This window comes from Asterias rubens, chromosome 18 (assembly GCF_902459465.1).
Source record: "Asterias rubens chromosome 18, eAstRub1.3, whole genome shotgun sequence".
Lineage (NCBI taxonomy): Eukaryota > Metazoa > Echinodermata > Asteroidea > Forcipulatida > Asteriidae > Asterias > Asterias rubens.
Window position 1 is genome coordinate 4,373,390 of NC_047079.1, and position 24,316 is coordinate 4,397,705.

Genomic DNA, 24,316 nt, shown 5'->3' on the forward strand with positions numbered 1-24,316 from the left:
ATCTTCTGGAAATGAGCAGGTACATCATAAATTTGAATTGGTCATCTCCCTTCCTCTCATAATTGCAAAGCATTAAAAAAAAGTGAATCTTGGCCAAATATCAACAGTACTGGCTAGCAATGGGTTGTGTGTGAGCGTTTTTTTTTTTAAAGGACCTTTAGATCGAGAGTGCTTTCTCAGTTGTATAACTCCAAACAATGAGAGAAAAAAGAGCACGTGTCTTTTCATTTACTAGGTCGACAAACGTGGGAAGGGGTGGGGAGGGGGTGTCATGACTATTATTATATGCATTGAAATTTACACTTGGAGTTGTGTTTACTCATTACATTGTGTTTATTTTTCTGCTTTTAAAATATTTGTACAGAGTCTTAACCTTGTGTTTTGATAGAACTCCTCGGTTATGCACCAATGTTCATTCACACCCCTAATATACGAGTCCCTAATCCTACCTGTAACCTTAAGAACAACCTAACCCTTAACCAAAATGAGCTCCCCTTCAGTATCCCAAAAGTGTATTTATATCTACCTGGCCAGACCCGTACATTGTCTGTATTAGACTTGTTACTGAGGAAACCTTGTACCGGTAAGTGTGCAAATCATGAGGCACTATTAGAACATAGGGGTCTCGGAACAGGGGCGTCAGAACATAGGGGTGTCGGAACATGGTGTCGGAACATAGGGGTTATCGCAGGGGTCAAAATTGCCACTAGCCCGCTAGCCTAGGACTACCAGATTTACAGCCAGGCTACTCATTTATCCAGTTTGATAGCCCGGCGGGCTAGTGGAAAAATAATGCAACAATCAACATCACAAACAATAATGAACTGTGCTGATGGTCTTGTAAAATGAAACACTTTTGGTGACCAACTTGTGTTGTGACTCAAGACATAGAGTGTTTTTCAGGCTACCAAAATCTCATCAGGGCAACTAACTATTCTGGGTGACTAGCCCTGCCGACTACCAAGAAAGTACACTTAATTTCTACCCCTGGTATCGGAACATAGAGTAGCCGTCCCATTAAAGACAGTGGACACTATTGGTAATTGTCAAAGACCAGTCTTCTCACTTTGTGTATCTCAACATATGCATGAAATAACAAATCTGTGAAAATTTGAGCTCAATTGGTCGTCGAAGTTGCCAGATAATAATGAAAGAAAAAACACCCTTGTCACACGAACTTGTGTGCGTTCAGATGGTTGATTTCGAGACCTCAAGTTCTAAACTTGAGGTCTCGAAATCAAATTCGTGGAAAATTACTTCTTTCTCGAAAAACTACGTCACTTCAGAGGGAGCCGTTTCTCACAATGTTTTATACTATCAACCTCTCCCCATTACTCGTTACCAAGTGAGGTTTTAAGCTGATAATTATTTTGAGTAATTACCAATAGTGTCCACTGCCTTTAAAGACACCAACCGTACTCCATAGTCTCAACTGGCGTATCGAGAGGGTCATTTGTTTTAGTGATGCATTTTTATTGAATTAAAATCCCATTATATTTACATTATCATCATAGACATACCGGTGCATGATTAATATTGAATTACCAATTCTATTAACCAGATGAAATGCAATTATGATATCTGGGGTGACTCTCCTAAATGCTACAAAGTCAACCCTCCTACTGTCTGACCATTCAATATTGTAGTTTTGAATGAACTATGCCAGCCTGCAATTTGATATCATGTGGTGATTGGTGAATGCTATACCAAGTATAAAGTCAACCCTCCTACTGTCTGACCATCAAGTATCGTACACTACGGTTTTGAATGATAGATAAACTATGCCAGCCTGCAATATGATATTATGTGGTAAATGCTATACCAAGTATAATGTCAACCCTCCTACTGTCTGACCATTCAATATCGTCCACTGTGGTTTTGAATTATAGATAAACTATGCCAGCCTGCAATGATCATGTGGTGTGTGCTATACAAAGTATAAAGTCAACCCTCCTACCGTCTGACCATTCAATATCGTCCACTGTGGTTTTGATTGGTAGATAAACTATGCCAGCCTGCACTGATCATGTGGTGCATGTTATACCAAGTATAAAGTCAACCCTCCTACTGTTACGCTTTACCACAGAATATACCCTAACATACCATGTTCTCTTAATATTACTATGCAATATGTGACCATAATCTCAATAAAATATTTTAAAGTAAAACTGACGACCAATCATAGGAAAGGTTCGATTGTGATTTCTATCGCTGCACAGGGATTGGTCAGCTCAAATTTCGTCAAGACTTTCGGATGGAGGACGCCCAAACGGCCGATGCTTGTTCCCTTGACGACGATGTCTGCACACCGTCCGGAGAAATATGTCGCGTCTGTCGTGGAAAAAAAAATAAATATTACATCATTAAAATCTCTTCACAACTTTTATTAACAATTTAAAGAAGTTTTGTGTGAAATTTTCTTTCATTAATTTCTTGAAACTTCAATGACCATTTGCAAATCCAAATTTTCACAGATTTTTTATTTTATGCACATGACGTTGGGATACACCAAGTGAGAATAGACCCTATTCACAACGCGCTACGCACAAACACGCATGTCTCCTGTCCGCCAATTTGTGTGTCAAATCATGCACCTCCGAACAATGTGTGTCTACCATTTCTGCCTTTTTGGGGAAGTCCATTCCTTTGGTGCACGTTTAGCACAAAAAATGGCGGACAGGAGACGCCCGTGTATATGCGCTGCGCGTTGTGCATAGGATCTATACTGGTCTTTGACAATTACCAAAGGTGTCCAGTGCCTTTAATGTCGGCTTGACTGAATGAATACATCAAGTCTAAATTTCCTTCTCTTTATCTTCTGACAATGGGGACAAAACTTAAAATCTCCTTACCTTCCACTGCTCGTAAGAAGTAGCCGTCTTCCTTAGAAAATGGAACCTGCAGAAGTTGCATCGTCCGATCCAGCAGACCATGGATAACCTGTTCAGATAAAACAATCAAATAGTCATGTACGTGTCCTCATTTTGAATCTAGTCTCTTTTAAACAAAAAAAGGTCTTGTAAATAAAAACAAGGTCTGGTAAATAAAAACTTGGTCCAGTAAAGATTCTAAGCTACAACGTCCGGGGCATGTGTGTGATGTATTGACCTGCGACAGGATTAATTTACTCTAGAAGGGGCCTAGCATTGAAGGAACAACCCACGGAAAAACTTGCCTCAAATCCAGGTGTCTTATTGTAATGCACGGCACAGAGGTGTCGGTGATTCTCAGTGCCGACGTCCATCTTCGGGTTTTTTATAATGATGTCGGAGATCTCAAAGGCCTTGATGGGAAGGGGCATCTTACGATTGTTGCTGATTGTCTTCAAGACGCCTGGAAGTAAACAGGTACGCGCCACCTGTAGAGGAAAACAGAAGGATGAGGGTCAGAGAAATGATTATCTGGCCACCTTGAGTCCTTTGAGAATATAGCATGTCGTGGGCGAGTGGTCTACAGCCAGAGCTGCCGGCATTTGTGATGCGATCAAGCTAAATGAGTCTTTTGTCCTGAAATACCGTCACAGATGGTACATGTAACATTGTTTTTTGGCTGGTAACCTTGATCTGGTGAATTATTTTGCTGTGGCTAGCTAATTTTGTGCTTAAGCAGCTCCATGAAAATGTTCATAAGCCATGATTGTAAAAATTGATAGAACCATATCTGCATTGTAAAGCTGTTAAACTGACAATTTTAAAAATCAATTTGCTTATACTGCAATTACAGGGCAGTTGGCTTGGTAACCAATTTCTACTAAGCAACATTTTCCTGTGCTTAGCAATCTTTTGGGCTTACCAGCTTTATGAAACTAGACCCTGGAAACCTTAACGATCCTTATAGGAAACCAAGGGTCTTGATGAGGAGTTACTAACCTGAAAGTCTAGAGTTTTAGGATTGGAGATGACTGCTGCGTTGGTGGTCGACATGTCCTTCCCCAGCTTCTCTGAGATGTCCTCTTTTGAGCACTGCAAGAAAGTAAAAGAATACCCTTAAATAAAAAAAGTCATCCCTTAAAAGCACTGAACACTATTGGTAATTACCTCAAAATAATTGTTAGCATATAAAACTGGAGAGCTGTTGATAGAATAAACATAGTCTGAGAAATTCAAATGTAAACGGTAACTTGTGAATAAGCAAGTCATTGTAAAGTACTTTATTCAAATCTAACTCACAAATGGCATATCCTCTGGGTTCTGTATATTAGTATGCGGCTTTTTTATGCACTTGTTAAGTTTGTTTTCTTACTTTCTTAAGATTGCCTCAAGGTTTCACTGGGCTGCGCCTACAAAATTGTTATCCAGAATACTATTTCACTATTTTTCAAACAATTTTGTTTAACTTATTGTTAATATTTCCTCTCCTAAACCAATTTTGTAGTCTCAATTTTGTAATTGTGTAATTGTTTTCTTCTTTTTAAAAGTGTGTATTCTCTGTATACTTTCCTGTAATTTGACCATTGGTCACCATGGGAAATTTGTTTTTGAAGAATAAACCATTTACGAATGAATGGATCTGACTTACAAGGGCAAAGGTCAGGACTTCGGTGAATCCCGCCGCAGCCATCTCCGGTCTAAGTAGATCGGTCAGTTTGTTGATAGGTAGTTGATTGGCGATGGTGTTGGTCTGAGGGATGCGCTCTACTAGATTGTTGAAACCATAGGCAACGGCAACATCCTCGATGACATCACACGCATGGATAACATGTGAGCAGGGTGTGTTAAGGAGTGTTCTCATGGTGTTTTGTTGCAGGTTTTGAACATGGAGGACGGTGTTTATCTGGTGTTGTGTGGGTGTTGATTGGGTTTTTAATGGGTGGGGTTTTCTCTGGTGTTAGTAAGGGTACAGAGCTGGGTTAATGAGATCCAGTGGAGGTGTTTATGCAGAGTTTGTTTGGTGTTCCTTAGGTGTTTTTTGCAGGTTTTGCGCATGGAGGATTGTTTATCTGGTGTTGTGTGGGTGTTGACTGCGGTTTAAATTGGTGGGGTTTTCTCTAGTGTTGGTTAGGTGTTAGTAGGGGTACAGATCTGGGTTAATGAGTTCCAGTGGTTGTGTTTGTGTAGAGTTTGTTGGTGTTTTCATGGGATTTTGAGCATGGAGGACAGTGTTTATCTGGTGGTACGTGGGTGTTGATTTTATTTTAATGGGCGGGGTTTTATCTGGTGTTGTATGGGTGTAGATTGGTGTTTAATTAGTTAGTTTTTTCTGGTGTTACTTTGGTGTTTGCACCAATTTTGGGGGAAGGGGTATCAAAAGGATATCAGCCCTGTTGGGAGGAACTTCAACTACGAGTCGTTTCTTGTTGTCGATGACCTCACTGCTGAGACACATCCTGGTAAGAAGGCTAGCGACTGCATCAGCATCCTCCCTGAGACACACAATGAACAAACAGATTATTGGAAAAGGTTCGAATCCCACTCACATCAATGTGACAATTGGATGAGCCAAGTTGTAATGCCAGATTGAAGGTAATCAAAGATAAAACAAATTTAGATTCCAAATTCCAAAGTCCAACAGTGAAATAATAAATTCTTAAAAAATGCTTCAAAGAAAGGCTTATAAGAAACATTTATCGCTATGAGTGCCAGTTAAAGAGAAGTTGCTCAAGTTCATGACACTTGTGTCCCTAAAGGACTTACTTAGTCCTAGACTTGGTTTACTTGGTCCTAGATTTGACTTACTTGGTCCTAGATTTTACTAACTTGGTCCTAGACTTTTGACTTGCTTGGTCCTAGACTTTTGACTTGCTTGGTCCTAGACTTTTGACTTACTTCGTCCTAGACATTTGACTTACTTGGTCCTAGACTTTTGACTTACTTGGTCCTAGACTTTTGACTTACTTGGTCCTAGACTTTTGACTTACTTGATACCGATCCTGTTGTTGATAAGTTCCACTGGTAGCTGCTCGTGTCTATAGTGCAACGTTGGGTACATCACCTTGGAACCATGTATATGAGTAACTTCAACACTCTCGATACTGTCAACATCAACAACAAAAATTAGTCACAACTTTTTTCTTTTGTTGTATGCAAGTTCGCCCGAAACAAGGCTAAAATCCACTCTAGGTAAAGGGCTACAAGGAAGAAAATATAGAAATGCAGAAACTCAGTGGAACTGAAGGTAGGAATTGATATTCTTCTTAAAAGATGGCAGATCATAGGATGAAGGGAAACATGCACCAGGCAAGTGATATTTTATGACAATAATTACTTTGAGTAATTACCAATAGTGTCCACTACCTTTAAATAAAGATCTCACGGCATTGAGGTTGACTTGACTCACCTGTGTGGTTTAGAGCAGTACTGACTGAATGTACTGACAATGATATCTAAAACAATCTGAGCTTTAGTTAGATCCTTGGCTGTGATCTCAATCAGGACGTTCTTGGTGGCCAGACTGATTTTAGAATGGTCCCCTGTGTCAACAAAATAACCACAGAAAAAAGAGTTCTAAAAATGCAATAATAATAATAACCGTATTTATAACGCGCCTTTTGCCAAAGGATACAAAGCGTCAGGTATTATTACTGCAAGGAGTGGGACGAAGTTTGAGATATAAGACCCAATAATAAGAAGCCAGATCGCCACTAACCCGTGAAATATGCCTGTCGTAAGCACAGAATTCCCTGCTTCCATAAGCGCTGATTCTGTGCTTACGGTAAGCAGAGCCATGAAATTGGGCCCAGTACAGGCCTTGTGTGTCTGGCAACTTGCATAAACAACAAAATAAATAAATAAATATATTTGCTCTTGGTTCTTACCATTGATGATTGGAGGCATCGATAAGACTGTCTTCTTACTGTCATAGATGATGGGGTACACAGGACTGTCTCTGATGATCGGCAGATAATGACGAAGGTGACTATCCTTCGCAAATAGCTCCATCTGTTCCACGGCCGATAACTCTTTTGTCTGTTAAGATACCAAAGTTATTACAGACACGATAGTTGGTCCTTTGAAAAAAAAAAGAAGGTACACGTTTGGTAACTGTCAAAGACCAGTCTTCTCACTTGGTGTATCCCAACATAAGCATTAGGCATGGGCAAACAATTCAAATATCCGGTTAATGGCGAATATGTTTTCCTATCCGTAAACGCGAATGCCTTTTTTTTTCTTAACCGGATATCCACAAGGGGCGCGAATACCTATTTATAAACCGGATAGTCCTGTAATTACAACCAAGTAACCGGATATTCCTATTATCCGCGGACGTCGGGCAACAACTGATAGGAATGTTTTGTCTGAATCCTTATGAAACTTCTAATAAGACAGCATTAAACAACATTAATAAAGTATTTAACTATGCTCATCTCCGTGAAGAGTTAAAACAATGACATTTCTGACATAATTTGTTCACCTGTGTGAAAGTTTTCCTTCACGTAGAGTCAATCACGAAAAAAAAAAAAAAGCAAATCGCCATCTTTAAATTAGATCCGGTTATTTTTATGAATGACCCGAGTGACACTGTCTAAAACTAATATGAATCTGCCCATAGGATCTCATTCACAAACGAACAGTGCCCTCTAGAGGCCAAAAAAAAAACGAGGGAGCTGTTTCTCACAATTTTTTATACTATCAACAGCTCTCCGAAGCTCGTTACCAAGTCAGTTTTTAAGTTAATATTTGTTTTGAGTAATTACCAAACGTGTACCTTCCCTTTAAACCGTGTAAGTTTTATTTAAATGTGTGGAGACTTTTGTGCTTTGTGTCAGACAAAAAGTACCCAATCCCTTTAATGGCGGGTCCGTTATCTAATCTTACCTGGTTGAGTGGAATGAATCTGATTTCATCAGGAGGCAGAGCGTCGTAGTAGAAGGGACCTTCAATTGTATCCAAGTCATGTGTTCCAATGGAAACTAGAGTTCGTTTCCTGCGGGCAGAGCAAGAGAGACAAACTGCACATTTAAACTTTTAATCAACCGTGGATTTTTTTTCACAGGGTTTAATAATGTACTGAGTGTACAGTACTTTTACACACATTGGAGTTATGGGTAAAACCGAGAAATATCAATGGAAAATACGGTATGTTTCAGCGCCAGGAGCGCCACTGAGTGACGAACATGTGCGCTTTATAAGAAGCCACAATTATTATTGCTATTATTATTATTAAAATGTTAGGAAAATAGAGTACAGTATTGTTTTGGTGACTGACCTGCCAATGTTTTGATGCAATTTGTCTTGAAGATCAATAAAACTCTTGTAATTTTCTTGGGTGAAGGTTAAGTCTCTGAGCACTGCGCCCACAACAAATGGCCTCACACGAGCTGTCTGTTGAACAAAGTCAGCATTGAAAGTTATCATACAGGATTGGTAGAGCTGGCAAAATAGTTGCAAGTACAGTTTTCATTTTTTGTTTGATCGACTGTACACAAAATAACAACCCTGTGAAAATTCGGGCTGCATTCATTAAGTGTGTCAGGAGAAATCAGTTAAAGACATTAGACACTATTGGTAATTGTCAAAGAGCAGTCTTCTCACTTGGTGTATCTCAACAAGTGCATAAAATAACAAACCTGTGAAAATTTGACGACCAATTGAGTTCATCTACCAATAGTGTCCAGTGTCTTTAGTAAGGTGAACTGCCTTGCCTTTATACAAGAACAAAGTATCAGGGCCCAATTTCATAGAGCTGCTAAGCACAAAACTTTGCTTAGCATGAAATTTCTTCCTTGATAAAGACAGGATTACCAAAAAAAAATCCATTTGATGCATATTGCCTGTTACTGGTATTCAGCTGTTGTTTGCTTAAATCCTGAAAACCACATGGAAATTTGGTTGGAAGTCCTGTTTTTATGAAGGCAAAAATTTCATGCTAAGCAAATCTTTGTGCTTAGCAGCTCTATGAAATTGGGTCCAGGAATGTATCTAAGCTTGTGTTTTCCTGTGAACCGAAGATTGCAATCTTACTTACGGGGGGTTTAATGATGATGCGTTGGAGATTGCCATCGGCCGGAGGAGTTGCGACGTATCGAGGATGTTTAATCTTCTGCAGGAAGACGAGGAGGGCTTGGGCCAAGCCTTCAAGACAAAGAAGATCATACCTGAAGATTTAAGAATACAATTTAGTAGTTACTTAAAACTGTGAAACTGCACTGGTTGATCCCTTGAAGTCCTCCCATTGGACCCGGTGGCCTTGTGGACTATTTCTTTTTCCCTTTGGCAAATATGTTTCACTTCTTTCAAGAAAATTGAATGGCTCAAGGAGATATTAAAAAACAATCCTGAAACCAGGAAATACCCCGAGAAACCTATGCCTAAAAAGTCTTGTCACTAGATTCGAAACAGCGCTTTGGGCTAAAATTGCTTGTGAGTATCCGCAGCCATCAAGCAACGGTCAATCACGGTTCCTTGTCCCAACTTGCTCTAGGGCACACGCACCTGTTTGCAGGGACGTCCACTTTGTAGATGACAACGTCCGAGGCACCCTCTGCTTTGTCTGCACCCTGCTCTTTGCTTATCATGGCCCTCTCTGATGTCTGTGAATAAAAGAGATAAAATATCATCCAGAAGCAAAGAATGTATCGACATCTACCTTTTTCCGATGTTACAAGCTTTCAACAGTGCAATTAATGAGTTGTATGAAAGAACTACAGGGCACCAAAACGTCATGACCAACTAATTTTGCAATGCATCGCTGAGCACTGTCAAGCATTGATAAATGACAAGTTGAGGTACCAGCCCAAATATGCCAGCAGTATTCAATTACTACTGGAAGGCAAAAACCCAGACCGTAACAGCAGCTCAGAAGTATGCTTCGTGTTTGAAAGGGCAAGGGCACTAAGGCATTTTCTCCTTGGTAAAGGGCACCCTATGAGGAAATGGTAAATTTCTACTGGAGCTTTTTTAAGGGCACCAAGGCAATAACCATGGAGGCAATTGCCTTTGTTGCCTCAGTGAAGTATAACAAATTAATACTGCCATAGAATGGTAATCCAGCGTGATGGGTAATATTTGAATCATGGGACAATGTTCTGTCCTGGAATGGTGGACCCCCTCAGACATGTCTACGACTCTGTATCTAGTGTACAGCAAAGAAGATCTGTCTAAACCTGAAGTCAGAAACCTTTCTCCAGAAGACTACCAGAGCATACTGATTGAAACGTCGAGTTAAACCAACGTTTCTTTTTTAGAACCACCCCAACTCATTAGAGATAGTCATTACATGTTGTTACCGCAAACCTTTCCATATCGTCAATTTCCACCATGCAAAGTTTCAAATCCTACTTAAAGATCTGTCTACATGCGGCTATAGATAGTTATCATGTTACTTACAATTTCATCTAGCTCCAGACCATAATCAAAGCATAACTCTTCAAACTCCTCATCAGCTGAAAATAATCAAGATGACAAAATGACAATCAAAATCATATTACATTCATTTACTTTTCACTAAAGTAAGTGTACTGCAGTGGGTTCACTATTTACACGCATAACAACAACTAGCCCATCGGACCAACATTATTATTTAACAATGTCAATTTGTCATGGTCATGATAGATGAATGTCTTGCTCAGGGACAAGTGTCAAGACTCATGATGAGGTAGCCCACCTTGTTGAGCTGTTAATGGCTCCGCTTTTAACATCGGTCTCATCACTGTCACCATTATAGCCCACCTTCAATACATGTCTTAAACGCTAAGTTTTCAAAGGTCGCAAAATGCGTGGTAGTTTGATTGCAAATTTCTCCCATTTAAAAAAGTCCTATACTACTCCAACATACCTCATTTTATTCCTTACGTTTGTGGAATTACTATGACACATAACAGGGCTTACTAAATGATGACTTCGTCCAGATGTGATGATTTGAAAATTGGTCCAAAAAATCGTGTACAAAAATTACATTTAACGTGACATGTTCTTGGGCGCCGCCATGTTTTAATGATTCTCCTCTTGTTGGACGTGAGAAGTCAGGGCACCAGGCAAATCTTGCAATGGTGACAGTGATGAGACCGATGTTAAAAGCGGAGCCATTAACAGCTCAACCCTCAACAAGGTGGGCTAATGATGAGGCAGGCTCGGACCTACTCCTCATTGAGTTCTATTCTAGTTATTACGAGGTTTGTTCCGCTATTATCGTCTCCACGACTTCTGGAGACGATAGCAGAAGGCACCTTATAGTTCTCGGAATAGATTGGCCCCACAATCTACTGATCAGCTAGCCATCAATTCAGAAAATTGTGGCAACAAAAAGTGGACCTACGGATTCTTTCTCAACTGATCAAGCCGTACAACATATAAACTACCATCCAAGACAACAAACAACAATAAAGCCTTCAAGACAACTGCTCTCGAGCACATCATCCAGCATTACTAATTTTAACCACAATTTTAAGACCCAACCCTACGTGCTTGACTCCACCAAGAGTGTTACGTAAATCCAGACCCAGAAATGCTCACTCACAGAGATTCCAAGTTCAGAGGCCAGCTATGCATTAGATTTGGTAACAGACGTACAGACACAGTCACACAGAACAGAGAGACAGCTTCGTGAGCATGCATGCTAGCCCAGGTCAAGGTTGGACTCCTCCGTTATTGCAGGCAGGGCTACGCGAATAGCAAAATATCAAACGAGGGCGCTGTTAAACCCACACAAAGGTATAGGCGTTGCGTGCGCCAGTCGTAGTAAACTGCATAGAAACGGCCCCATATTCCTTCCCACAACGCATTGCAGTTCTGAATCGCGATAAACCTTTATGCATGCCAGAGAGGCAGAGATGAGTAGGGTACGCTAGACTAGACCACTCGGCTCGTCTACTTTGTAGTACAACAAGTACAACATACCACTTTGACATTATACACTCTAAAAAAGTGTCTCATTATGTTATTACTATTAGTCACTCTTCTTTTTATATTTTAGAATCTGTTTTGCATTGTGTGTTGTGGGTGACTTGATCCGACGATCCCGATCGACATGACCGACAGATTTAGAAGGAAAAAAAACAATATGCCAAACTCACTGTACGTTCTTCCAAGTGCTTCGAAAAGCAAATCTCTTTTAACTGCTATCGTAGGCATCTTCGTCTCAAGTTGTGCCCCCAAAACGAAGTTTTTACGCTCTGTGAGACAGTAAAGTAGCTTTTCTTCAGAAAAACAGTGCGGCAGATGTGGCAGTTCTGTGGCTGATGATGGAGCAATGATGATGAAACCCAATCAACCTTGTAATAGTCTACTCGACCCCATGTTACAAAGCTCATGAAGTGAGCTTAATAACTTCAGCTGGGAACAAGGTTGAAAACATGCCTGCCTTTACAAAACAGATCGTTTGAGGGCGCTGTGGTATTCTGAAAAAGGGCCCGCCCTAAGCCCCCCCCCCCCCCCTAATCTTACCCTGTAATCTAGTATTGCACAATGTTGCAATTTCTGAAGAGATTTATTATTTTTAGTAAAAACTGGAAGGCTTTATTGAAAATTTAAATGTAATACCTCTAAAAAACGAGAAACAAAACATAAACATGAAGGTACGAATGCATGGACACTAATTGGTAATTACTCAAAAAAATTATTATCACTAAAACCTTTCTTGATAACGAGTAATGAGAGAGGTTGATAGTATAAAACAATGTGATAAACGGCTCCCTCTGATGTTACGTAGTTTTCGAGAAAGAAGTAATTTTCCACGAATTTGATTTCGAGACCTCAGATTTAGAATTGAGGTCTCGAAATCAAGCATCGAAAGCACCGTACTTCGTGTAGACGGTGTTTTTTCTTTAATTATTATCTCGCAGTTTCGACGACCGATTGAGCTCAAAATTTTCCAAGTTTGTTATTTCACGGTTATTTATTCATCCATGATTATTTTATGCATATGTTGAGATACACCGAGTGAGAAGACTGTTTTTTTGGACAATTACCGATGTGCCCAGTGTCTTTAAAACCATTGGACCCTTTCGGTAAACAGTGTTGTCCAAGGCCCACACTTTGTGTACCACAACTTCTATATCAAATAACAAACCTGTGAAAATTTAGGCTCAATCGGTCATCGGAGTCGGGAGAAAACAACGGAAAAACCCACTCTTGTTTCCGCGCGTTTCGCCGTGTCATGACATGTGTTTAAAATAAATCCGTAATTCTCGTTAACGAGAATTTATATTGTTTTGCTGTTTTCTCATAAAGTAAAGCATTTCATGGAATAATAATATTTCAAGAGAAGTCTTTCACCATTGCCTTCTGTAAACCCTGTAAGTTATTTGTAAATCTGTGAACTTTTTTTTTTTTTGAACCGAAAGGGTCCAATGGCTTTAAATTACAGGCACAGGGGAAATCCGTTTCCACTTCCTTTCTGTCGCCCGTTGTAACAATACCTCTTGAGGTTTTGCGCTTAAATTTTTGGTCGTTATTAATTAATAAACGCCTCCTAACAAATTGATTGACCAATGGACCACCAAACATCATTCACACAGGAAGTTAGTTGCCATGCTTACACTTACAGGAAGCGCGTCAAACCATGAACTTTTTCAGGACTAATTCTACCTCCATGGTTGTACGAAGTCCTAAACAAACTGCATTGTTTACTTCTAACGATGGTTTTGGGAAGTATTCCAGCCATTTCTTTTTGTTGTCAAAGAGCTGAAAACAATTCTTTTTGTCTGTTCAGAAAGAGAGATTGACGTCATGATAGTTATGATCGAGAAGCCATCGTAACCCCTTGATGGCACTAGGTGGAACCAGAGCTCGGTCCCAGATGGTGTAAAACTCGTTAGTTTTGCTTGTCACCCTTTATTACGATACATTATGTAGGCGTACTACCGCCTTGTCCACTAAAAAAACACCACAAAAAAAAACAACACACAAACACAATCATAGCCTATACACACCAAATTTCGAGGAAACAAAAATTCGTTTTTTACATTTTGTTTGAAACATTGAATACTCTGAATGACCCCTTCGCATTCCGCAGAATTTTTGTTTTTACCAACACAGCTGGATTTTCTGTTGTATTTGAACTAGACTTCAAATGATTACAAATTATATTTTCCCCTGTCGATTGAAATTATGCACTCCATGGTTATACCAAAAGGTGGCAATCGGATAACGTACCACTTTGTGACCTCTGCAGTGAAATTGCTAACGTTGAATGACATGTTTTCTTAGTTCACACCCCGTAAAGTCAAAAGGTGCAAATTTTATAGTTATAAATTAATAACTGGTAATTTGAGGAGCTTAAAGGCAGTGGACACAAGTTGGCAATTACTCAAAATAATTATCAGCATAAAACCTCACTTGGTAACGATCGAGTTATGGGGAGATGTTGATAGTATAAAACATTGTGAGAAACGGCTCCCTCTGAAGTAACGTAGTTTTCGAGAAAGAAGTAATTTTCCACGAATTTGATTTCGAGACCTTAAGTTTAGAAGCCTTAAGTTTAGAATTTGAGGTCTCGAAATCAAGCATCTGAAAGCACACAAAACAAATTCGTGTGACAAGGGTGTTTTTTTCCTTCTTTCATAGTTATCTCGCAACTGCGACGACCAATCAAGCTCAAAATAATTTTCTCAGGTTTGTTAATTATGCATTATGTTGAGATACACCAAGTAAAAAGACTGATCTTTGACAATTACCAATAGTGTCCAGTGTCTTTAATGGCCATGATAAGTTTACCATGGGTGTTAACTCGACTCAGAGGTCACTAACAATAAAACGTTTGATCGCATGGTAGATACATCTGAACATTTGAAACAATCATTTTAATAACAATACGAGGAAACAAATAGTTGTTTTGATTGAGTTTCATTTATTTTCACGTCTATAATCGCAGGCGCCAACAACTCGATGACGAAGACCAAAGGACCCTCCTCGCCGCCCCGCCCCTACCCAAAAAGGGAAAGAGGAACCCAATTTCATAGAATTGCTAAAGCAATTTTTGGTTAACAATTCTCAGTTAAGTAGAAAATGAGCAGGAAACCAGTCACAGATTGGTACACGTGACAACGGCCCAATTCCATATTATTTTTAAGCGCAACAACTTGCTCCCTGAAGCAAAGATAACTCTTGCTGAGCAAAAATAGGTTGCCAAAAATACCGTACATTTATACCATTGCTGTTACCACTCAATTATTGATTAGCAAAGGAATTTGCTGCTTAACAGCTTTACGAAAAAGCCATGGTAGTTTTACCATGGAGGAAGAATTTGACTGCATGGTTACCTCATTCCGGTAAGCATAGTTTTAATGTGCTTGAGCAGCTCATGAAATTGGGCCCTGATGCTCGAACGATGAATTGAACTGCCGCCTGATAAATTGGGGGGGGGGGGGGGGGGGTGGAGCATCCATCCATACAACAACTTGGAACCACTGTACCAAAGTAAGACTGCAACATTGCTCCAATGTACCGAGACAGTTTTTAAAAGTGTTCGTTATTATGAATGTACACACAGCGACAGATGGATGTAACCGGGAAACTTTGGTTTCATACGAAACATAGAATAAGTGTTTTGTTAAACACCTGATAACATCATGCTCACAAACGATGTTTAAACTACGGTTCTTTAAAAATAATGGCTTTTGCATATCCACTGATAGCTGTGTTTTTGCCTTCATGTGCTGTCCGAACAACGATAGCGTTAACCACAAGGCTCCCTTCCCGTGGCCATCCTTTATATATTTTTTAAGAAAAAACAAAAAAAAACAATCCTTTTGCAGTAAGTACCATGTCTTAATATTTTGGCACATATCTACCTTTTTTTTAAGACGATGGAGGAAAATTTAATCTTAAACAATCTCAAAAATAGATGGCTTTCAAACGTCACTTCCCGTTTGGCAATGACATTAATTAGCATACTTCGCGTAATTCGGTAGCAAGTTGGATTTGATTGGTGCAAAGCTAAACGTCACGATTGTAGAGTTTAACCATTGGCTAATTGATTGCACTCCCTCTGTATATCGCTTCTCTCTCAGGTACCGCGCTAACACATCACGAACTTGCAGACACAGACATTACGTTTGTAAAACAATATTCTTTTGATCGTTACATTTGGAATTGTGCATTATTGTGTGGGTGAGAGCTTGCCGAGTTGTATCCAGCACTGCTCGTGTGTACGAAGGCTGCCGTGCGTGACCTCCATTATTTCCCATCACGGGGTGACCAGCATTTCTACCAACCAGGAAGTTGGATGTGAAAATACTTCTGCAGCGAAACTCCATTTTAATACGCAAATGCACTAGACATTCAGTGTACGTTCCTAAACCAAACGCTTTCGTATCCTGTTTTCCAGAAAGTGTTTTAATCTGTCAAAGCTGCACTTTACTGGTAGGCACTACTGTTTACTACGGGGCAGCTCGGATTAATTGGACGACTAATTGTTGAGGTTTTTGACGAGCAAGGATTATTGGAAGTGGTTGGCTGCCTTTCATTTTTATGAACACTTGTTCACGTTCAAGTTTGCATGGACAACTGTAGACATTTGAATTACGATACGGTAAGTGGATTCTCGGTTTTTCATTTCGTTCTGAGTGTAACAATCATGTGTTGGGTTACAACTGAGTACCTGCATGGTTCCTGGCACTTTTAACTTTGGGTGTGACCTGGAACATCTGGAATGACAAGACGGGACCTAATGTGACTTGTTGTTGTTATTTTATTGACACAACAATATTTTATTGACACAACAACAACAAGTAAACTCGGTGAAGTATGTCTAAGTTAGAGTGACCCAAAGTTAAAACATTACACCTAGGCCTCTACAGGACGACAAGTGAAATTGAAATAACTGCAAAACCAATTAGAACTTGATTTAAACCGATTATTTTAAAGATTTCAATTGGCGTATAAAAGTACACAGTATAATCATAAAAAGCATAACAAAGTATTAAGTAGAACTTCTTTTCAAGTGAGTAAATAGTTAAACGAAACCCAGTACTGGACAAAAAGGGTATGTTTCAGGGAACGATTTTTCCCTGCAATAAATTTTGCATAGCAAAACATTTTAGACTGAACCTTTGTGCACTATTTGAATGCTGTGATCACTTTGACAGCAATTTCAACATAGAGAAAGATTTCAACAACTGAACTAGGATTATCTTCACGCACGGTAGCCAGGCATTTTGCTCTGCTGTAGTACAACGGAAATAGTTTACTCTGTTTTACATTACAAGTTGTTTCTTAGATGTGTTTGTTATTTTGGTGTTTAGAGTGCCCTTTGGCAATTTTTGCAGTCTAAAAGTAACCCTGCTACAAAACCGGATCAAGAGTAGTGACCCCCCACTTGAAACCAGTGAACCGTAAAACTTGGTCGAAATGGGTCACCCCCATCACGTCTTGTGTCTGTGTGGACGTGCGGTTAGGGGGAGGCCCATAGAGTAGCACACGATGAATAAACAGTTGTGACACTCGACGACTGACGTAACTTTTGACTAACAATCTATCGTGCGTGGACTGGATGGCCAAGGGGTTAGAAAAACATCACAATATTTTGATTCTTGTTGGGGTTAATTTCTACCAATGAAACATGGAGACTATACCAGTGATCATAGTAACAGAATCAAGGTAAATATGATCGAACTAAAAGTTTCAAAAAGTTTGTGAAGGTTTGGGAAATGCGGTGTGATTTTTGGACAGAAGACGAAGTCCGTTGACTGCCGTTGACGGGCGTGTGGTGGTCATCGTGAGTGGAGCTTCGTGGGGCGCAACCCCGTTGAGTTCCCCCGTGTGTCATGTGTGTAGGTGGTTGTCAGCAAACGGGATGTCCGGCTCTGTTCCTGAACGACACACACAGTAGCCAAGCCCAAGGTGTTACGTTTCAACATTATCTTGTCTTCCAGTCGTACAATGCAGTGGCGGTTCAATCTTTGTTCGATTTTAACCCCTATTATGGTGTTACTTTTTGTTGAGTGTTATTTGATGACTGTGTGGTTTGTTATCGTTTTTTATGCCGAAAGTGATTTTACTGACCACTGAATTTCCTTGAAAGTGTTGGGTGATTGATTGTTAAAAACACTTACTGTTTTGTGCATGTATTTTGTTATTATAGCTGACTCTTCTTATGCTGTGATTTTGAAAGTTATTTGCAATGGGACAGATTTAGTTTAAACACCAGAGAGACTTAGGCCATGTCAAAAAAGTTGTTGATTGATAAAAAGTACTTTTCCTACTAGAAATTTGCAAATTAATGTCAACATTTAAAAAATGAGTATAAGTTGAGTAATGCAAATGTAAACATTTTTAACAAATAATGTAAGCACAATTTTTTTAATGGATTTATTTTGGTGCTTTGCTGTATGGTACATGTGATGTGTAATGTTTACATTGATTATTATTGAAATACTGAGTACCGTGCCCCAGTTACTGGATCTAGTTGTTGAAAACTTCTGCCGGAGCTTGAGGGAACTCCCCCTCTCCAATTTAGCCAACCAATACAACAATACCCTTTAGAAACAGATGAAAGATAAGTACTTTGTGAAAAACACACATTGTATAAACGATGCGTCATTCACTATTTGAGTTGCCATCCATCATCATTGAGCGATCACAACCGAGATTACCCACAATCTATCAGACCTTTTTATGAAAACAATACAACCCCTTACGTTTAAAACTTTTGTTTCAAATTTAAAAATTGCCGGTTTAAAAGGACCCTTATAGTTTAGAGGAGGAAGGAAAGTTCATACCAGTTTCAAAACAATTTGGCAACTTGCATGTGATACTAAGTCCAGGTTGTTCTTTTGCCAACTCAGTTCCCTGCTGTAAAGTTGGCTCCTTTTCACACCCTGGAACACTTTATACAGAGGCAGTTAAAGGCAGTGGACACTATTGGTATTGGTAATTACTCAAAATAATTATTAGCATAAAACCTTACTTGGTAACGAGTGATGGGGAGCTGTTGATAGTAAAATACACTGTGAGAAACGACTCCCTCTGAAGTAACGTAGTTTTCGAGAAAGAAGTAATTTTCCACAAATTTGATTTCGAGACTTGAGGGTCTTTAGAATTTGAGGGTCTCGAAATCAACCATCTAAAAGCACAAAACTTCGTGTGACAAGGGTGTTTTTTCTTTCGTTATTATCTCGCAGCTTCAACGACCAATCGAGCTCAAATTTTCACAGGTTTGTTAATTATGCACTATGTTGAGATAAACCAAGTGAAAAGACTGATCTTTTACAATTACCAATAGTGTCCAGTGTCTTTAACTCAACAAGTGTTTGTGTTTGCAGATTGTAAAGAACCTGGCCAGCTTCTTTTGTTGACATGTTCATGCGTGTTTGTTTTTAGCTTTTTTTAAAAACTTTGCGGTGTACACACCATCCTTGTTCACCATGTGCTGTACACAAACTATAGTTCTACTGTACAGTTGTACAGCAGAGCCACAATGACCTATTTTAAGGGAACACGTTGCCTTGGATTGGTCAAGTTGGTCTTTGAAAAGCATTGTACCGGTAACCATTTGTTATAAAATGCATATGATTAGAAAGATATTTTAAAAGTAGAATATAGACAGTGTGACCTCTGACGTCACATGAAAACCATAACATGATTCGCGCGCATACCGCCGGGCAAAACCTTTGTGTTTTGGCAGCCAGCTAGAAAGTATATGCAATCTAACTATGACTACGCAACTCAGTGCCTGGCGAAACATGACGTGTATCGTGTTTTGTCAACAGAGGGCGGTTTGAATGTAAACATAGGTCACATCGTCTGTAATGATCCACACAAGCATCACTCGAAATTGCTTGGCTTTTCTTTTACCTCGTCGACTAACACGGTCGGACATCATGGGAGTCAAATTTTAGAATCCCATTAATGGCCGACCGTGTTAAATAGCAAAGCAAAAGGAAAACCACGCAATTTCAAGGCAAGTTTGTGTGAATCATTGTATTCTACTTTTAAAACATCTTTCTATGCAACGTGTTCCTTAACTCAGAAAAACCATGGAAAAACTTTATTTCCCAAGGTTTTAACCAGGATTTGTTGAATGGGTGTCCAAATTTGGTAGTAACTTTTCATAAAACACTGACAAACAAACCCCCCGTCTCTCAAGACTTTCCTTCCACCCACTTCTCTCCAATCAGACCTTCAATGGATAAAGAAGACACTGTGCACATATCAATTGTGGAGGAGCAATCACCAAAGAACAACATGGACAACGATCTCCACGACAGCACTCGTTCTTCCTTCATCTCGACCAACTCTTCGGGAACATCAGGAACGTCCGAAGCAGATGATTTCAACTACAGAGATTCAGTGATTTCAACTTCCTCCATGGACTCTGTTGACCGGAGTCCGTTGTATTCAGGAGATGTTATAACAGGTGGTTAGTATTAGGGGGAAAATAATATGTTTTTCGGTCATCAATTCCTAACCTTCTAAGTAAGCCTGCGACCTGTCGTCTGGTTAGATAGTTATTCCATTTTCCAATTATCTGGGAAAACTTTTTCAAATCTTTTTGCCCGAAGACACTTGTTGGCTTTCGTGGGAAAGTTTGTTTTTAGACCCTTGAATTGGGTGCTCATGACTAAAAGTCAATTTCATAAACAAGCGTAGGACTTGGCAGGTGATATGACTGCTTTTTTTTTTAAATTTTTTTTTTAATGTGTAAAATTAATAATGTAAAAGTGCCATAGCAAACTGAAAAACCATTTCCCTTTTTTTGTCTTCAAAGTTTTATGTTTACATTTTTTATGGTACGTTGGTATTTCTTTTATTCCTTATTTTCACACTTATATCACAAATTTTCCTATATTATTTGTCCTGTAATTCTGGGTTTTTTTGGGGGCTTTTTATAGTGTCTTTCTTTATTGTAAAGTTTTGTTAACGTTGTAAACTACGTTGCAGTTCAGCAGTATTCTGTTATGAAATTTTCCAATAAAGAAACTATAAACCATACCTTAAAGGAACTTGTTGCCTTGGATCAGTCGAGTTGGTCTTTGAAAAGCGTTTGTAACCATTTGTTATAAAATGCATATGGTTAGAAAGATGTTTTCAAAGTAGAACACAATGAACCACACAAATTTGCCTCGAAATTGCGTGGTTTTCCTGTTACTTTGCTAACTAACACGGTCGGCCATTCATGGGAGTCAAAAATTTGACTCCCATAAATGGCCGACTGTAAGTCGACGAGGTAAAATGAAAACCACGCAATTTTGAGTGATACTTGTGTGGATCATTGTATTCTACTTTTAAAACATCTTTCCAACCATATGCATTTTATAACAAATGATTTACAAACGCTTTTCAAAGACCAACTCGACCGATCCAAGGCAACGTGTTCCTTTAAATATCAAACACTAGGGCCTAAACTATAAATAAAACAAACGCGTGAAATGAGACTCAGTATTTAAGGCCTGGAGTTTCATCTTAGAAAGGGCAAGACAATTTTTTAATTTGCAAATGGCACTTCCATTGGAAATCTCAAAGTCAATGGGAAACTTATGAAGGGGCATCAAGGCCAAGACTTGGGGCAACGGAGGGCATGGCCTTCATGACCTGGTGTAGTTCCAGCTCTGTACTACTTTAAAGGAAGTGTACACGTTTGGTAATTGTCAAAGACTAGTGTTCTAACTTGGTGTATCCAAGCATAAAATAACAAGCCGGTGAAAATTTGGGCTGAATCGGTCATCGAAGTTGCAAGAAAATGATGAAAGAAAAAAACACCCTTGTTGGACGAATATGTGTGCTTTCAGATGAGAATAAAAGACTTCTAGCTAGAAGTTGTTTATTATTTTAGTGAGAACATACTATGTACCTCTTTCTCACAAACTACGTTACTTCAGAGGGAGTCGTTTCTCACAATGTTTTATACTATCAACAGCTCTCCAATGCTCGTTACCAAGTCAGTTTTTAAGTTAATATTTGTTTTGAGTAATTACCAAACGTGAACCTTCCCTTTAAAAAAAAAAATTGATATTTTGTAATTCTCCCCTCACTTTGTTTCAATGATCAGGTCTTGGCCGTGTAGGGTCTACTCGCTCCATGCCGCCTGAAAGGATCCAGGGAGCGGACTCGGATCCAGAGGAGATACATGGATTGTTGTCGAGGTAAGAAAAAGAACGTTGGTTTTAGGAATGTTTGGTTGTTTCATTGCTAACCTGTGAAAAATTCATTTCAAAACGTGGTAGCAATTTTGAATTATCGCCGACAAATCTGGAGCCGTTATGTCAGGGCAGGAAGGGTAATCTGTAACTTGGACATGCAATCATGCAGAAATGTATCTCAGATTTGAAATGTTTTTGAATCCCTCTCTTTTAAACCATGTGGAGATGAATCAGAGTAATGACATTTGTAGACAAAGTTTTCTTGAGACACTGTACACTGACAAAACAACTATTTCAACCACTATTACTTGGCTATAAACAGATCAGAACCAAGTCCATCAGTAGTGTTCAATAATTCTCTGTGGAAAAAAATTAGTAGAATATCTGCAACTGCCTTCATGACCAACAATGACATTGTATACAGATTAATTTCCCTTGGTGGGTACACTGACCAGACACTACTATTTCAATAAAACAATTTCAGCTACAATCGATTACAGAAACACCTTCCCTTGCCCGTCTCAAAATAAATTGATAATTAATTACTTCATTTCCTCAGAAAACAAAATTGCCTTCAAGACCAGCAGCTCACGCTCACAAGAAAACCATTTGTCATATTTTAATTCTTATCAAAAAGCTAATATCCCCAGTTGGTCTGACACTCCATTATAGCACATCAACTGATTACCTGGGGCAGGTGTATTTGAAGGCGTTAATTTGCATATGAATGGCAAAGTGCCTTTTGAAGTAGCTCTTATGCCAAGGTCGATCAATTGGAAGGGAACAAAACAAAGGTCAAGTATAGTGTGTAGAAGGTGAAGTGTATTCAATGTCAACTTGGGGTATATGAGTGTGTCTATTATGTTGTAGTTTGTGGTAGATTCTGCACATAATGTAAGTGGACGAAAGTACTGTGCAAATAGCCGAGCATAGCATTTTAGAAGCGGAAGTTAGATAAAACGCTCAATGAGTCAGGCAGCAATAGGCCTATCACAAAGGTTTTAGTAATAATAATAGTAATCTTAACAAATTCTTATATATAGCGCAGTTCACAATAACTGTCTCAATTCGCTTTACATTAGTGTTCTGATCATTGGGCCAATAACAGTCCTTTAATCTTTCTCACCTCCCTGGGGAGTATACAGCTGGTGCTGTGAGTTACCGAGCTCCAAGCTCATCATTCACATAAACCATGGAGGAAGAACCATCTCTGCCCTCACACGTACCCATTTTACCCCTGGATGGAGAGACGTAATGGAGACTTTAAAACCAATGTATTTGCATCAATTCTGAAAGCTGACAGATTTTAAAGTTCATACCTGTCCAGGCTCGAATTTGAGGGAAAATCCATAAGACCATTGGGCTTGTAACTTGAATTTTTTACTTGACCAACAATTTATTTACAACTTGGACTAGATAGAATCAAAATGTGAATCTTCCAGGCATCAACAAGTGTTTTTGTTTTAACAATTCACAAGAATTTTTTTTCTAAATTGTCTATATTTATTTATTTATTTATTTATACTTGCAGGCTTTAAAACCATCAAAAACACACAGGAACAATAACAGAAAATGTAGGATTTAAAAATTTTAGGAAAATAGTGAGAGACCTAACAAAGCAAACAGAAAAAGCAAACAGAAGCCTGGGGATTGCCCAAAAGCGAACCAAATCACTATCCAAAGGGACAACCCGTTGGGTAGTTATATTTGCATTATACTCAACAGAACTGCAGGCATTGAATTCTAAGGAGGCCACGAAGGCAATGGTCTCTGTTGCCCCTGGTCTTGGGCTCGGTGCCCCTTCAAAAGTCTCCCATTTACCATCAGATTTTCCAATGGAAGTGCCCTTTGCAAATGAAAATGGCCTTGCCCTCTCAAAGATGAAATTATCGGCACTCCTGGCACTCCTCTAAAACCAAACCTCACGTACAACTAAAAATTAAATATGATTTTACAAAATGTGACTGTTAATGATGGTTGAAAGCAAGTGTAAGTACCTCTCATAATTCATTTCCATGTGACTCTAGGATTGGCTTGGCCAGATTGTTATTTTTGCCAAAGCAAATAAACACTACACTGACAAAGCAGTTTATTTCCCGAAGTGAATAAAATTCTGCCTTTCCTCCCAGATTTGTTGTTATTTTAAATATACCAACATTGAGTTTGAAGGAGAGGTACTTTTGGACAAGGCTAAAGTTTGAGTTAAAAGAAACTATCAGCCGTAGGGAGTTCCATGGGGCCCCTGATAAAAATGCCAGATCTGATATTCTTCCTACCTAAGTCTGTTTTCCAATTTCTTACCCTTGGTAAAATCAGAGAAATTGTGGTTAAACAGCATACACAATGCTAACAAGTAGTTCA

At 39.1% G+C, this 24,316-nt stretch overlaps 2 protein-coding genes across 5 annotated transcripts in view; one reads left to right on the forward strand and one right to left on the reverse strand.

Annotated features, from left to right (window-relative positions):
• Window positions 1-1,334: 1,334 nt before the first annotated feature.
• LOC117302530 (phenylalanine--tRNA ligase beta subunit-like) lies at window positions 1,335-12,133 on the reverse strand. Its single transcript, XM_033786505.1, has 15 exons — window positions 11,951-12,133; window positions 10,266-10,321; window positions 9,372-9,469; window positions 8,905-9,034; window positions 8,146-8,261; window positions 7,755-7,863; window positions 6,755-6,905; window positions 6,277-6,409; window positions 5,858-5,971; window positions 5,256-5,362; window positions 4,519-4,700; window positions 3,870-3,962; window positions 3,176-3,358; window positions 2,853-2,940; window positions 1,335-2,331 (listed from the first exon to the last, which is right to left on the reverse strand). Exons 1-15 carry the CDS (start codon window positions 12,006-12,008, stop codon window positions 2,180-2,182), a joined length of 1,770 nt encoding a protein of 589 aa, XP_033642396.1. The 5' UTR covers window positions 12,009-12,133; the 3' UTR covers window positions 1,335-2,179.
• A 3,868-nt stretch (window positions 12,134-16,001) lies between these two features.
• LOC117302251 (pleckstrin homology domain-containing family G member 5-like) overlaps window positions 16,002-24,316 on the forward strand; it is a 47,832-nt gene continuing 39,517 nt past the window's right edge. For 2 of the 4 annotated variants that reach the window (XM_033786100.1, XM_033786103.1), the window contains exons 1-3: window positions 17,360-17,474; window positions 19,994-20,235; window positions 21,865-21,958. In XM_033786100.1, coding sequence (XP_033641991.1) covers window positions 17,437-17,474; window positions 19,994-20,235; window positions 21,865-21,958 — 374 coding nt within the window. In that variant the 5' untranslated portion in view covers window positions 17,360-17,436. Of the gene's footprint in view, window positions 16,408-17,359; window positions 17,475-19,993; window positions 20,236-21,864; window positions 21,959-24,316 lie in introns of those variants that run through there. The other 2 variants (XM_033786102.1, XM_033786101.1) reach the window with 2 other exon arrangements.